The sequence below is a fragment of the Oncorhynchus masou genome, unplaced genomic scaffold (genome assembly GCF_036934945.1).
Source record: "Oncorhynchus masou masou isolate Uvic2021 unplaced genomic scaffold, UVic_Omas_1.1 unplaced_scaffold_2083, whole genome shotgun sequence".
NCBI classification, from domain to species: Eukaryota; Metazoa; Chordata; class Actinopteri; order Salmoniformes; family Salmonidae; genus Oncorhynchus; species Oncorhynchus masou.
The window spans coordinates 38,990-53,005 of record NW_027008565.1 but is presented as its reverse complement, the minus strand read 5'-3'; the positions used below and the strand labels follow the sequence as shown (position 1 = coordinate 53,005).

The 14,016-nt window shown below is 49.0% G+C and overlaps 1 protein-coding gene across 1 annotated transcript in view; it reads left to right on the top strand.

Annotated features, from left to right (window-relative positions):
* Positions 1-1,065: 1,065 nt before the first annotated feature.
* LOC135532880 (serine/threonine-protein kinase WNK1-like) overlaps positions 1,066-14,016 on the top strand; it is a 32,285-nt gene continuing 19,334 nt past the window's right edge. Inside the window, 14 exon segments of the mRNA XM_064960304.1 lie at positions 1,066-1,712; positions 2,175-2,254; positions 2,441-2,588; positions 3,078-3,194; positions 4,169-4,279; positions 4,442-4,508; positions 4,724-4,876; positions 5,265-5,876; positions 5,879-6,528; positions 9,241-9,330; positions 12,561-12,647; positions 12,937-12,973; positions 13,113-13,183; positions 13,398-13,888. Coding sequence (XP_064816376.1) covers positions 1,365-1,712; positions 2,175-2,254; positions 2,441-2,588; positions 3,078-3,194; positions 4,169-4,279; positions 4,442-4,508; positions 4,724-4,876; positions 5,265-5,876; positions 5,879-6,528; positions 9,241-9,330; positions 12,561-12,647; positions 12,937-12,973; positions 13,113-13,183; positions 13,398-13,888 — 3,062 coding nt within the window. The 5' untranslated portion in view covers positions 1,066-1,364.

The following is a 14,016-nucleotide window of genomic DNA, read 5'->3' as shown; positions in this document are numbered from 1 at the left end:
TCTGGTCCAGGTACCACTCGCTGTGCTGTTATTATAGCTAGCTCTGGTCCAGGTACCACTCGCTGTGCTGTTATTATAGCTAGCTCTGGTCCAGGTACCACTCGCTGTGCTGTTATTATAGCTAGCTCTGGTCCAGGTACCACTCGCTGTGCTGTTATTATAGCTAGCTCTGGTCCAGGTACCACTCGCTGTGCTGTTATTATAGCTAGCTCTGGTCCAGGTACCACTCGCTGTGCTGTTATTATAGCTAGCTCTGGTCCAGGTACCACTCGCTGTGCTGTTATTATAGCTGTGCTGCTCTGGTCCAGGTACCACTCGCTGTGCTGTTATTATAGCTAGCTCTGGTCCAGGTACCACTCGCTGTGCTGTTATTATAGCTAGCTCTGGTCCAGGTACCACTCGCTGTGCTGTTATTATAGCTAGCTCTGGTCCAGGTACCACTCGCTGTGCTGTTATTATAGCTAGCTCTGGTCCAGGTACCACTCACTGTGCTGTTATATTATAGCTAGCTCTGGTCCAGGTACCACTCGCTGTGCTGTTATTATAGCTAGCTCTGGTCCAGGTACCACTCACTGTGCTGTTATTATAGCTAGCTCTGGTCCAGGTACCACTCGCTGTGCTGTTATTATAGCTAGCTCTGGTCCAGGTACCACTCACTGTGCTGTTATTATAGTGCTGGTCCCCACTAGGGTGGTAGAACATGTTTATGTGTGCGACTGTACGTGTGTCCATTTCCATTAGTATCAGCTGTCCTCACTCAGTATCGCTTGTTGTTGTTGTTTGAGTCCCAGTAGAAAAGTATCTGTCTTTCAGTGTCTTCTGTGTTTGTCGATAAATGTGGATTGAGGTCTAATGGACGATCATGGCTGTTCCATTAGAGTCCATGTTAGTGACCAACAGCATGATGTCACCACAGGCGTGTTGTACCACTGAGTGGAGAGGGCCTCATGAGGAGTCCTGTCCACACCTTAGCACTGCTTTGTTCTCACAGTGCAGTTCAACCAGTTGTACCTTCGGTTTGACATCTGGTTTCATGCCATTTGTGAAACACATCGTGTTTGGTCGCATGTTGTTGTTGGTGCGTGGCTTTGTGTGTTGACTTTGTTTGTTTAGTGGTTGTATGCACAGTGTTACATTCTGTCACACCCACCATACACACTCTTATCCCCTTGAGTTTTGTTCCTTCAGTCACCCTTTAGTCAACCACCAACATAATATCCATCCCACAGAAGTGGACTTACTATTTCTATCATCCATAATCCGCCCACTCCAACCTAGTTCCCATGACCCTTCGTTACCCTAGCCAGTCCTAACCTGACCTGACCCGCCCCTTGCTCTCCTCCTCCCGCCCCCAGCCTTGCAGTATGGCTCCACCTCCCTCCTCAGTGGGACTTGTCTCTGTGGCTCAGATGGCCTTCAATCAGCCCTCGGCCCCGGTTACTGCAGCCGCAGCCCAAGGGGCGGCGTCACCCCCAGGGGGAGCCCTGGTGTCCCCACAGAGCCCTAAAACAGCTGCAGCCTTACCTCTGCCTCCTGGGGCTCATCCTCTACCTGGTTCTGTATCTGCACCCACTCTGGTGACTCATCCACCGCCGGTGCCACCGGCCTCCCCTCTGCCGCCCCAAATGATGCCTACTCAGCCGCTGGTCGTGGTGCCCGTCATCAGCGTAGCCAGCACCTCCCCAGAGCCGCCAGGAGATGCCCAGGCCCAGGTACCGTGGTCAGCCAAACCCCCTTCCTCATGTCCCCCCCGCCTGGTCGTATGGATGATGGAGAGCAGTTCTTTGACCATAGCTGGTCTGCGTGTTTCCTTGACTGTATGTTTGTTATTTAAATGAGTCCTGAGTTGGTTGTGTGAAGTTGTGGATGTGTCTGGTCATATATATTTTATGGTCACAAGTAGCTAGATGTGGAAGAAACATTCTGAACATAGATGCTGTCAAACATTTGGTAACGGTGGGATGAGTACACTAAGACCTACAAGAGCCGACTCTTATTTCTTTATACTGCTACTCTCACATGCTTTTAAGTCTCATATTCTGCCTCTCTTTTAACCTCAATACCTTCTGAAGCCTTTCATCTCCAAAAGACCACACTACTTTGCACTCTCTTTACTGTAAAACAAGGTTCCCACAGTTCTCTGACCCTCTGTTCTCCTGTACTGTGTGTTCCAGCCCTCCCAGACGGCTCCTCAGCCTTTGTCATTGGACCAGTCACAGTTACAACCACCACAAGTGCCCTCGTCCATGGAGAGGTAAGATGCATGTTTAACTGATGGTAAAGATATACACATTGAGATTTTATAAGAGATGGGAAAGATATCTCTAATTTTATAATTAGTCAAGATCGTTTAATTTAGTTTTTATTCGCTTAGAGGCTTGGCGCCTCGCTCTCATTCTTCAGATCATGAATTTTAACGGTGTTTGTGTGTGTCACTCAGCGGTCACTCTGACGTGGCGTCCGGCCTGAGCGATGGAAATGATGGAGGCAGACAGGAGGGGCGCTCCATCAAACGCCACCAGCGGCGCTCCGTACGGAGTCGCTCTCGTACCGACAAGATCGGCAAAGCAAAGTTGAATGTACTGAATGTAAGAGTCCGCCCAGGGGAAATGGCCCACACGTACTACACGAAACATGATTTTTCATTAGTGTGTTCAGCACCTGTAATAAGCCTGTTGTTTTCCTTTATATATTATGGGCCTACTTCTGATCCACTTTGGTTTACATTCCCTTTAATTGTCCAAGCCGCTGCATTGTGCTCGGTGCTCCTGTCTCCCACCAGCTGAGATAGTTTTTCATTCAGTTCAATAAGCTTTATTTTCCTGGAAAGTGTTCTCTAATTGGAGCATACAGCATCTGATGAATGTCTGTCTCTGGTGTGTATCTCCCTGTACTGATGCCTGCCTGTTTGGGTTCCCTGGCACAGCATTGTTTAGGCCCTTCTGATTAGACAGACCGACACCGAGACTTTCTAACAGGCCGTGTGATTTCTGTCGATAAATCTGAAGAGCTGCTCTCTTTCATCTTTTCATTTCATCCACATCTTATTCTGGCTTCTGTTCCTTTGTTTATTCCAGATATCCAACATGGGCGACAGGGTAGCTGAGTGCCAGTTGGAAACGCACAACAGAAAGATGGTGACTTTTAAGTTTGATCTGGACGGAGATAACCCAGAGGAAATAGCACAGATTATGGTAACTACAGAAAAGATTACGAGCACACTCCCTCCCTCCTCTTTTCTCTCCCCCTCCTGTTGCTCTCCCCTCCTGTCGCTCTCCCTCCCCTCCTGTCGCTCTCCCTCCCCCTCCTGTCGCTCTCCCTCCCCCTCCTGTCGCTCTCCCCCCCTCCTCCCCCTCCCCCTCCTGTCGCTCTCCCTCCCCCTCCTGTCGCTCTCCCCCCCCTCCTGTCGCTCTCCCTCCCCCTCCTGTCGCTCTCCCTCCCCCTCCTGTCGCTCTCCCTCCCCCTCCTGTCGCTCTCCCTCCCCCTCCTGTCGCTCTCCCTCCCCCTCCTGTCGCTCCCCTCCCCCCCCCTCCTGTCGCTCTCCCTCCCCCTCCTGTCGCTCTCCCTCCCCCTCCTGTCGCTCTCCCTCCCCCTCCTGTCGCTCTCTCCCCCCTCGCTCTCCCCCCCCTCCTGTCGCTCTCCCTCCCCCTCCTGTCGCTCTCCCTCCCCCTCGCTGTCGCTCTCTCCCCCCTCCCCCCTCGCTGTCTCTCTCCTCCCCCCCTCGCTGTCTCTCTCTCCCCCTCGCTGTCTCTCTCTCCCCCTCGCTGTCTCTCTCTCTCCCTCGCTCTCTCTCTCTCGCTCTCTCTCTCTCTCTGCTCTCTCTCTCTCGATGCCCCTCGCTGTCTCGCTCGCTCTCTCTCTCTCTCTCGCTGTCTCTCTCTCTCCCTCACTCCCCCTCTATCTCTCTCTCATTATTGAGCCGTCTCCCCTCTCTGATTGCAGTAGCCCAGAATCCCAACTGTGTTGTGATGTTCCCTGATGGTATTTGTCTCAGGCAGGTCCAGAGAGTTTATCTGGTAATAATGAAAGGCTGTATTTCACCAGACTTTCTGGGTGTTTTGACTTTGATGAATCCGTTCTGAAATGATGAATCAATCCAACCATCAGATTCTGAGAAGAATGAGGACTGTGATTGAGAGGGCTGTTCTTTCCTGGTGTGTGACTACAGGTCACCAGTCTGTTTATACTGGAGAGCGAGAGGGAGTCGTTCATCGAGCAGGTCCGTGAGGTCATCGAGATGGCTGACGAGAAGGGTCTGGAGAAAGATGGAAACACCCAGGTAGAGTGACGTCTCTCCATTCATTTTTCCTCCATGTTGTTGCTGTGAAAGAGCATCTTTCTTAACCCTTCTATACCAGGTACATGGGCTTAAGTAACTTCATCATGGATCGTTGTAAACGGCTGTTGTACTGTCTCAGACTGACTGCATCTTGTGTCACAGATTGTTTCCCAGATAGTTAGTGACCTCCAGCAGCAACAGATCCCTGCTATATCTGAACCGTTGCCAGGTAAAACAACCAACACAATGTCCACACAGGGAATTGGTACCCTACAACAAAAAAATGACACGTCTTGCATGAGAATTTTCCATCTGTAGTCCAATTTGTTGTACCATGAATTATAGAACTTTCCCTCGCTGAGAATGTAATTGTATTGAATTCAATAGAGGCACCCATTTTGCATTAACCCTATGTGTGACCCTACCATTTCTATCTATCTCCAGGTATCCCTTCCTGTGCAGCCCAGGTGGTCCACTCTGCAGGCAGGAGGTTTATAGTCAGCCCCGTGCCTGAGTCCAGACTCAAGGACCAGTTCTTTGCTGACTCAGCGGCTGCAGGCTCTGCCCTGCTGAGACAAGATTCACAGTCCTTTAACGGTGAGTTTAGCACACACACACACACACACACACACACACACAGTGACCGCCTACCAATAAGTTATCTTATTAGTCAACAAGATAATGCATTCAGCATCCAAATGTAATAACATTTAGATGTTTCTGAAAACCGGGATCATCTGATCTTGTGACTGACTGAATGTTGTTGTATTGTAAAGTTAATCATAAAAACATCACATGTTTATGAATGTCTAGTTGCTATGTAACAGTAGTTTAGTTAGTGTTCTATCTGTGGTGTATGACCTGATTTTAAGGTGATGGCTAACATCACTGTTTTACTTAGTGATGGGGTTTGGTGTTGACACATCTCTTTCTATCACTCTCTCTGTTTCCCTGCCCATCTCTCCCTCATTTTCTCTCTCCCCAGCCGCCCGTGCTGTAGCTGCAGGTCAGGGTCTGTCCCAGTCGGCCTCAGCGGTCAGCCTGCAGCAGGCCTTCTCAGAGATGAGACAGAACCAGGGCCAGTACGACCCAGGGCCCAGCACCGCTCCTCCCTCCGTCCACATAGCCTCCCTGCCTGTCCTGGTCCCTGCTGCAGCCACTACCACCACCATCCCAGTCTTCTCCACTGCTCCTACAGCCTCTGCTCCTCTCCCCCATGCTCAGGTTCCATCTGAGGCCTCTGTGACCTCCCCTCCCCCCCCAGTCTCCATCTCCCCTCCAGCCTCCACCTCCACCTCTCCACCTGCGACTATACACCAGGCCACCGCCCCCATCCCCACCCAGCTCCAGTCTGTTGATACCCAGCCTCTCCTTTCCCAGGCCCCTCTCACCCTGCTGGTGACCCAACCCGTGGTCTCCTCCGTACCTAGTGTTACAGCCACCTCTGTGTCCCCCCCAGTCCCTGCTGTCCTCCCCACCCTCCCCAACACAACTACCCTGTCCACCTCAGCCTCCTTCCCCCAGACCTCTGGCCCAGGCTCCATCCCTGGTGGTCCCACCACCTCCATACCCACTACAGTCCTTTGTCATTCCGCCACGGCCCCCTGGTCAGCAGCTGTAGCAGTGATAGTGGAGGAAGCTCAGAGCAGCTCCCTGTCCCTTCCACCGCTGTCCCCCAGCTCACCACTACTGTAGTCCCCACCACGGCTATCCAAGGCCCCCTGCTAGCCCCCTCCATTGCTAACCCCAGTGCAGAGCTCCCTTCTTCCTCCTCGCCTGTAGCCTCTCTAGCCCCAGGGGCCACGGTCCCTACCTTACAGCCCGTCACCACCACCATCCCCGTGGTCCAGCCCACCCTGGTTCACACCCAGCCCCAGCCTGCTACAATGCCCAACCAGACCCACGCCCAGTGTGGGGAGTGTGAGGTGGCCCTAGGCATCGATGACATCCACGCCCTGGATAAGAAGCTTCGCTCCCTCTTCATGGACCTGGGTGGTGGTGGAACCACCCAGGCCGATGGCTCTGTCGACCCAGCCGGAGGCACTGGTGTCCCGGGAACCTCTTCCCCAACCGGCCACTCATCCACCCCCAGCTCCACAGGCACCCCCCTGCCCCCCTCCAGCCTCCCCCTGGCCTCCTCAGGACCAGGGCATGTCTCTGGGACCCCCCTCACCACCCCGGGACAGGCTGGGACCCCTTCCACCTACACCCAGACTACCCCGGCCAAAGCACCTCTGTCTAGGTTACCGGTGAGTCAGTCAGCATGGATGTGGAGGCTAGCTTATTAGATGTGGCTTGAAGAGCACTGTTTATAACACATACAGTATGTTGTAAACCATTTCAGATTTTTATGACACCTCTGTGTAAGGTAAGTTTGTGTAATTTTGTATTTGTGGTCTTTTGGAGAATTATACATCATTATTACATAGTTGACATACACAGTTATTGCCTAGTTAAATAAATCAAATCAAATGATTGACATGTGATTGTGCCAACTCCACCTTTAACAGCCTTTGTTAACCTCCTTGATCAACTGCTTTTGTCTCCTAACGTTTTGTTGAATGATCATTTGCTCTGCTTTCTGTTGCATGGCAACAACTCTATTCTATACTGTGTCCATCCCCCCTAGATATCAGGTAGCGCACCATATAGTTGTTAAAACCCTCCACTGTAGTTATGGTGTCATTTCTAGGGTTTTGTCAAACACAGCTTCTAGATGAGATATGTTAATGGTTAACAGCTTCTAACAGCTTCTAGGAGATATGTTAACAGCTTCTAGAGGAGATATGTTAACAGCTTCTAGAGGAGATATGTTAACAGCTTCTAGAGGAGATATGTTAACAGCTTCTAGAGGAGATATGTTAACAGCTTCTAGAGGAGATATGTTAACAGCTTCTAGAGGAGATATGTTAACAGCTTCTAGAGGAGATATGTTAACAGCTTCTAGAGGAGATATGTTAACAGCTTTCTAGAGGAGATATGTTAACAGCTTCTAGAGGAGATATGTTAACTTCTAGAGGAGATATGTTAACAGCTTCTAGAGGAGATATGTTAACAGCTTCTAGAGGAGATATGTTAACAGCTTCTAGAGGAGATATGTTAACAGCTTCTAGAGGAGATATGTTAACGGCTTCTAGAGGAGATATGTTAACATCTTCTAGAGGAGATATGTTAACGGCTTCTAGAGGAGATATGTTAACGGCTTCTAGAGGAGATATGTTAACGGCTTCTAGAGGAGATATGTTAACGAGCTTCTAGAGGAGATATGTTAACGGAGGAGATATAACAGCTTCTAGAGGAGATATGTTAACGAGGAGATGTGTTAACATCTTCTAGAGGAGATATGATGATATGTTAACGGCTTAGAGGAGATATGTTAACGGCTTCTAGAGGAGATATGTTAACAGCTTCTAGAGGAGATATTTTAACTTCTAGAGGAGATATGTTAACGGTTAGAGGAGATCTTTAACTTCTAGATGAGATATGTTAATGGTTAACAGCTTCTAGAGGAGATGTGTATTACTTTGTAGTTACAATGTTAACATGACTACCGCATCTGGCATTTTATCTACTTAGCAAGTAGATGTCTGACCTTGAGTGCCGGTAGATGTCTGACCTTGTACCGAGATGTCTGACCTTGAGTACTGGTAGATGTCTGACCTTGAGTACTGGTAGATGTCTGACCTTGAGTACTGGTAGATGTCTGACCTTGAGTACCGGTAGATGTCTGACCTTGAGTACTGGATGTCTGACCTTGAGATGTCTGACCTTGAGTACCGGTAGATGTCTGACCTTGAGTACTGGTAGATGTCTGACCTTGAGTACCGGTAGATGTCTGACCTTGAGTACTCTGGTAGATGTCTGACCTTGAGTACTGTCTGACCTTGAGTGCCGGTAGATGTCTGACCTTGAGTACTGGTAGATGTCTGACCTTGAGTACCGGTAGATGTCTGACCTTGAGTAGATGTCTGACCTTGAGTGCCGGTAGATGTCTGACCTTGAGTACTGGTAGATGTCTGACCTTGAGTGCCGGTAGATGTCTGACCTTGAGTACCGGTAGATGTCTGACCTTGAGTGCCGGTAGATGTCTGACCTTGAGTACCGGTAGATGTCTGACCTTGAGGTGCCGGTAGATGTCTGACCTTGAGGTAGCCGGTAGATGTCTGACCTTGAGTACCGGTAGATGTCTGAGGGGCTCCTGAGTGATGCAGCGCTCTAAGGCACTGCATCTCAGTGCTTGAGTACTACAGACACCCTGGTTAGAATCCAGGCTGTATCACGTCCGGCCGTGATTGGGAGTCCCATAGGGCGGTGCACAGCGAGTTTGGTATATGGTCTGATATACCACGGCTGTCAGCCAATCAGCATTCAGGGCTCGACCCACCCAGTTTATAATAGCAATTAGGCACCCTGGAGGTTCGTGGTACATTAGTATTTATTTAACCTTTATTGAACTAGGCAAGTCAGTTAAGAACAAATTCTTATTTACAATGACGGCCTACACCGGCCTAACCTGGACGACGCTGAGCCAATTGTGCGCCACCCTATGGGACTCCCAATCACGACCATTTGTGGTACAGCCTGGAATCGAACCAGGGTGTATATAGTGATGTCCTCAAGCACTGAGATTCAGTGCCTTTGACCGCTGTGCCACTCAGGAGCCCAAAGGTGCTATATGGCCAATATACCATGGCTAACGGCTGTATCCAGGCACTCCACGTTGCGTCGTGCGTAAGAATAGTCCTTAGGCTTGGTATATTGGCCATATACCACACCCCCTCGGCCCTTATTGCTTAAGTAACACTACAGTCTTTGTTTATTGTCTAATGTCCCAGTCAGTGTCAGAGAGCTGCAGGTAGAATCCCCTGTCCTTCCAGCTGCATGTGGCTGCAGTGCATTATGTTTTCCTATCTCTCCTCTTCTCTCCGTTTCATCCCTCTCTTCATCCCTCTGTTTATTAGGTGTTGCCTGTGGGCTCAGATCAGGCTCAGGCTGGCCCCCCTCCTCCCTCAGACCACATGGCACCCTTCCCAGGACCCTGTCTAACTCAGGTGCCTTTCCCTCTTTCTCCTGACTGCCATTTTGATCCTCCATCCATCCCTCTATCTGCACCCCCCCTCTCTCTCTTTCTCTCCTCAGTGATGTTAAGATCCCTCCATCCATCCCTCTATCTGCACCCCCTCTCTCTCTTTCTCTCCTAAGTGATGTTAAGATCCCTCCATCATCCCTCTATCTGCACCCCCTCTCTCTCTTTCTCTCCTAAGTGATGTTAAGATCCCTCTATCTGCACCCCCTCTCTCTTTCTCTCCTAAGTGATGTTAAGATCCCTCTATCTGCACCCCTCTCTCTCTCTAAGTGATGTTAAGATCCTTCCATCATCCCTCTATCTGCACCCCTCTCTCTCTTTCTCTCCTAAGTGATGTTAAGATCCCTCCATCTGCATCCCTCTCTCCTAAGTGATGTTAAGATCCCTCCATCATCCCTCTATCTGCACCCCTCTCTCTCTTTCTCTCCGAAGTGATGTTAAGATCCCTCCATCATCCCTCTATCTGCACCCCCTCTCTCTTTCTCTCCTAAGTGATGTTAAGATCCCTCTATCTGCACCCCCTCTCTCTCTTTCTCTCCTAAGTGATGTTAAGATCCCTCCATCATCCCTCTATCTGCACCCCCCTCTCTCTCTTTCTCTCCTAAGTGATGTTAAGATCCCTCCATCCATCCCTCTATCTGCACCCCTCTCTCTCTCTCCTAAGTGATGTTAAGATCCCTGTCTAACCCCCTTTCTCATTTTCTTCCTAAGTGATGTTAAGATCCCTCTATCTGTACCCCCCTCTCTCTCTTTCTCTCCTAAGTGATGTTAAGATCCCTCCATCATCCCTCTATCTGCACCCCTCTCTCTCTTTCTCTCCTAAGTGATGTTAAGATCCCTCTATCTGTACCCCCTCTCTCTCTCTTTCTCTCCTAAGTGATGTTAAGATCCCTCCATCATCCCTCTATCCACCCCCTCGCTCTCTTTCTCTCCTAAGTGATGTTAAGATCCCTCCATCATCTGCTATCTGCACCCCCTCTCTCTCTTTCTCTCCTAAGTGATGTTAAGATCCCTCTATCTGCACCCCCTCTCTCTCTTTCTCTCCTAAGTGATGTTAAGATCCCTCCATCATCCCTCTATCTGCACCCCTCTCTCTCTTTCTCTCTCCTAAGTGATGTTAAGATCCCTCTATCTTACCCCCTACATTTCCTAAGTGATGTTAAGATCCCTCCATCCATCCCTCTATCTGCACCCCCTCTCTCTCTTTCTCTCCTAAGTGATGTTAAGATCCCTCTATCTGCACCCCCCTCTCTCTCTTTCTCTCCTAAGTGATGTTAAGATCCCTCCATCATCCCTCTATCTGCACCCCCCTCTCTCTCTTTCTCTCCTAAGTGATGTTAAGATCCCTCCATCATCCCTCTATCTGCACCCCTCTCTCTCTTTCTCTCCTAAGTGATGTTAAGATCCCTCTATCTGTACCCCTCTCTCTCTTTCTCTCCTAAGTGATGTTAAGATCCCTCCATCATCCCTCTATCTGCACCCCCTCTCTCTCTTTCTCTCCTAAGTGATGTTAAGATCCCTCCATCATCCCTCTATCTGTACCCCTCTCTCTCTCTTCTCTCCTCAGTGATGTTAAGATCCCTCTATCTGCACCCCCTCTCTCTCTTTCTCTCCTAAGTGATGTTAAGATCCCTCCATCATCCCTCTATCTGCACCCCCTCTCTCTTTCTCTCCTAAGTGATGTTAAGATCCCTCCATCATCCCTCTATCTGTACCCCCCCTCTCTCTCTTTCATCCTTCCACCTCCCTCCTCCCATCTTCATTTGTCTCATGTGTAAAAACTAGGGACGCATGAAGATCAGATCAGGCTCAATCTGTTCAGTGTCTGAAGAAGACATCTCTGTCTCTGGTTCTCTCTGTGTTGGCGGAGCAGCATGATGACCTGTGACTCTCATTAACCACGTCTGTTCCTCATTATCTGATTCTCTCTCTCTCTCGCTCTGTCGAAGTCTGTCTCTTGTCTCCCTCTTTCTCCTGCACCTCTATCCCACTCTCTTTCTTTGACTCTCTCTCACCCCTGTCTCTCCCTCTATCTCACCCGCTCCTCTCTCTCTCTCACTCTTTCCTCTTTCTGTCCTTGTCCTTCCTCTCTCTCCTCCCTCAGTCTTTCTCCAGACAGACCATTAGGGAGGCTGGGGAGATCAACATCACTCATCTTCATTTGTCATTGTGGTTTTTGTCAGCACAATATTTTAATAGTTTTCTTCCACAAAGAAAGAGAAGACTCGCCACAAGCAAAATATTACATCCAGACAGAGTTTTTCTCTCCCACAGCGCATTCTTTCTTAAACTAAATCAACTAGGGAATAACTAGGAAAGACGAGAAGACAGGCTCCCCCAGGCTAGTGGAGATTACAGTTTGGTTTATACCCAGTCAGACAGTGTTGTCCACAGCGTGAATGTTCAAATCTAAAAATAGAACAAACCAAGCAAACCAGAGCATTGTTCTTTGTAAGGAAAAGGGGTTCCTTGTTTTCTTTCATCTGTAAGAATGATGTGTAATTTTCCGTTCAAAGCTCTGCTCTGGTCTGAGGTGATTTGATCTTGAGAAAGAGACTGCATCTGCCTTCTGAGGCTCTAATGGTTCTGATGTGAAATTCTTTAAAGGGATATTTGTAACATTTTCAGCTTCATATTCATCATCTCCAGCACCACCCCAACATCAACATATGTGAAAATGTCACGTTTCTATTTTTTTGTAGTAAAAAAAAAAAAGATGGAGGAAGATAAATGTTTCCAGTGACATCATCGGTGTGCATCGTGATTTTAACCAATTATGAGGAAGTATTGCCAATTTCCAATTAATTGTGTACTAATTGGAAACTATCTTTCTGACTACAGAAATGTGCAATTTTGGGGTGGTGCTGGAGATGAGGAATATGAAGTTGAGAAAGGGGGAAATGTCCTGTTAATATATTGATTTGAACGTCACCTGGATACCTTGGCTTGAAGACAGTTTTTGACTAAATTAAACCCAATCAAGGATTTTACCTAAATCTTTCAGTCTTTCAAATATGTTATGGGAAAATGAAAGCTAAAGTTTTGCTCTGATTCATAACATTTTGCTAGATGAAATTCAACACTAATTCATGTCTAGAGACCAATTAGTTTGATGTGTTCTGAGCGTGTTACCGTGTGAGGCGGTGTTGCCGTCTGTTTGACTATCGTCTATAACGGCTTGTTGTTGCCCACTAGTCCCAGCAGCCTCTGGAAGACCTGGATGCCCAGCTGAGGAGGGCCCTGAGCCCAGAGACGGTCTCTGTCAGCTGTGTCACCACACAGGTACCATAACCACACACACACATGCCCCCCTTCAGGCCTGGACGAATGACAATGTATTTATTAGTTGTTGAAATGTCAGATTTAGTTGTATGTTTTTGACCTTGAAAGAGTATATGAATACTATTTCTTCCAATGTGTATTTTGTAGTTGTGTAGCCGTTATTAGTCTGCTCTGTCTAATACTGCCATCACTGTCATGCTCCTGTACAGCTCATGTGGTGGTATGTGGAATGTTTGTTGGTGTGACTCTAGACAGGACAGTCACACTGTGTTCTCCCCCTGTACCATAGTCCTCCCTCACTGGGATGCCTGCAGGTGGCCAGCCAGGTGTGTACTTCAACATCTATCCTTACTCCCATTTTGAAATGGTCGTGCTACCTGTTCGTGTGTTGTCCTGTCCTTTTCTTTTGGGATGTTTTGCCGACTGTTGCATTGTAACGTGATGATGTCTCATTGGTCGTTTCAGTGCCTTTCTCTCTGGAAGGGGAACCAATCATGTCGCCTATTGCTGGAGGATTCCAAATGGGACGATTCCAGGTATGGAATTCTAGCTGTACCTTTCCAGCTCTATTTACCTGATTGGAATATTCCAGCACTGTCTGTCTGGTGGTCAGTCTGCAGTCTCTATGTTCTTCATCCATCTCTCTTCAGAATAGTTTTCTATGATTGTAGTGATGGTCTTTATGGCTGATCTGGGCCTTTAAATTCTGTGTTTTCATAATCTCTCTCCATCACTTGTCCCCATCCCCAGGTCTCTGTGGCTGCAGACCAGGGTCCCCACAAAATCGAGGGTGGGAGCCCCACAAAATCCTCCTCCACCTCCTCTTCCTCTTCCTCCAGCCCGGAGAACACACTGCACAATGTCTCCTCCCCTCTCCACGGAGGTAAGACTGGTGGGGGAGATGTTGTGGACGGCCTGCCCTCCCTCCCCCACCGGACCGCCTCCCCTCAGCCCACCACCATTGGCCGCTTCCAGGTCACCACCAACGCCCTGGATGCCAGGGTGGGCCGCTTCTCAGTGAGCCGAGCCCAGGATGAGGCAGCCGAGGCTGGGTTGGAGCAAACACCCGCTTCCCAGGCTAACGGGCCTAGTATTGATCCTGGCTCGGCCACCGTGCTCTTCAGCCCAGAGGACAAACAGAGCTCCCTGCCCAGCCTCAACAACTCCTACATGAGCTCTGATAACGACTCTGAGTTTGAGGACGAGGACTTGAAGAGGGAGGTCAACCGGTTACGGGAAAAGTAGGTTTACCCTGTTTCTCTCTCCTCTCTTCTGCTTTAGTGGGATTACTCTGTTTCTCTCTCCTCTCTTCTGCTTTAGTGGGATTACCCTGTTTCTCTCTCCTCTCTTCTGCTTTAGTGGGTTTACC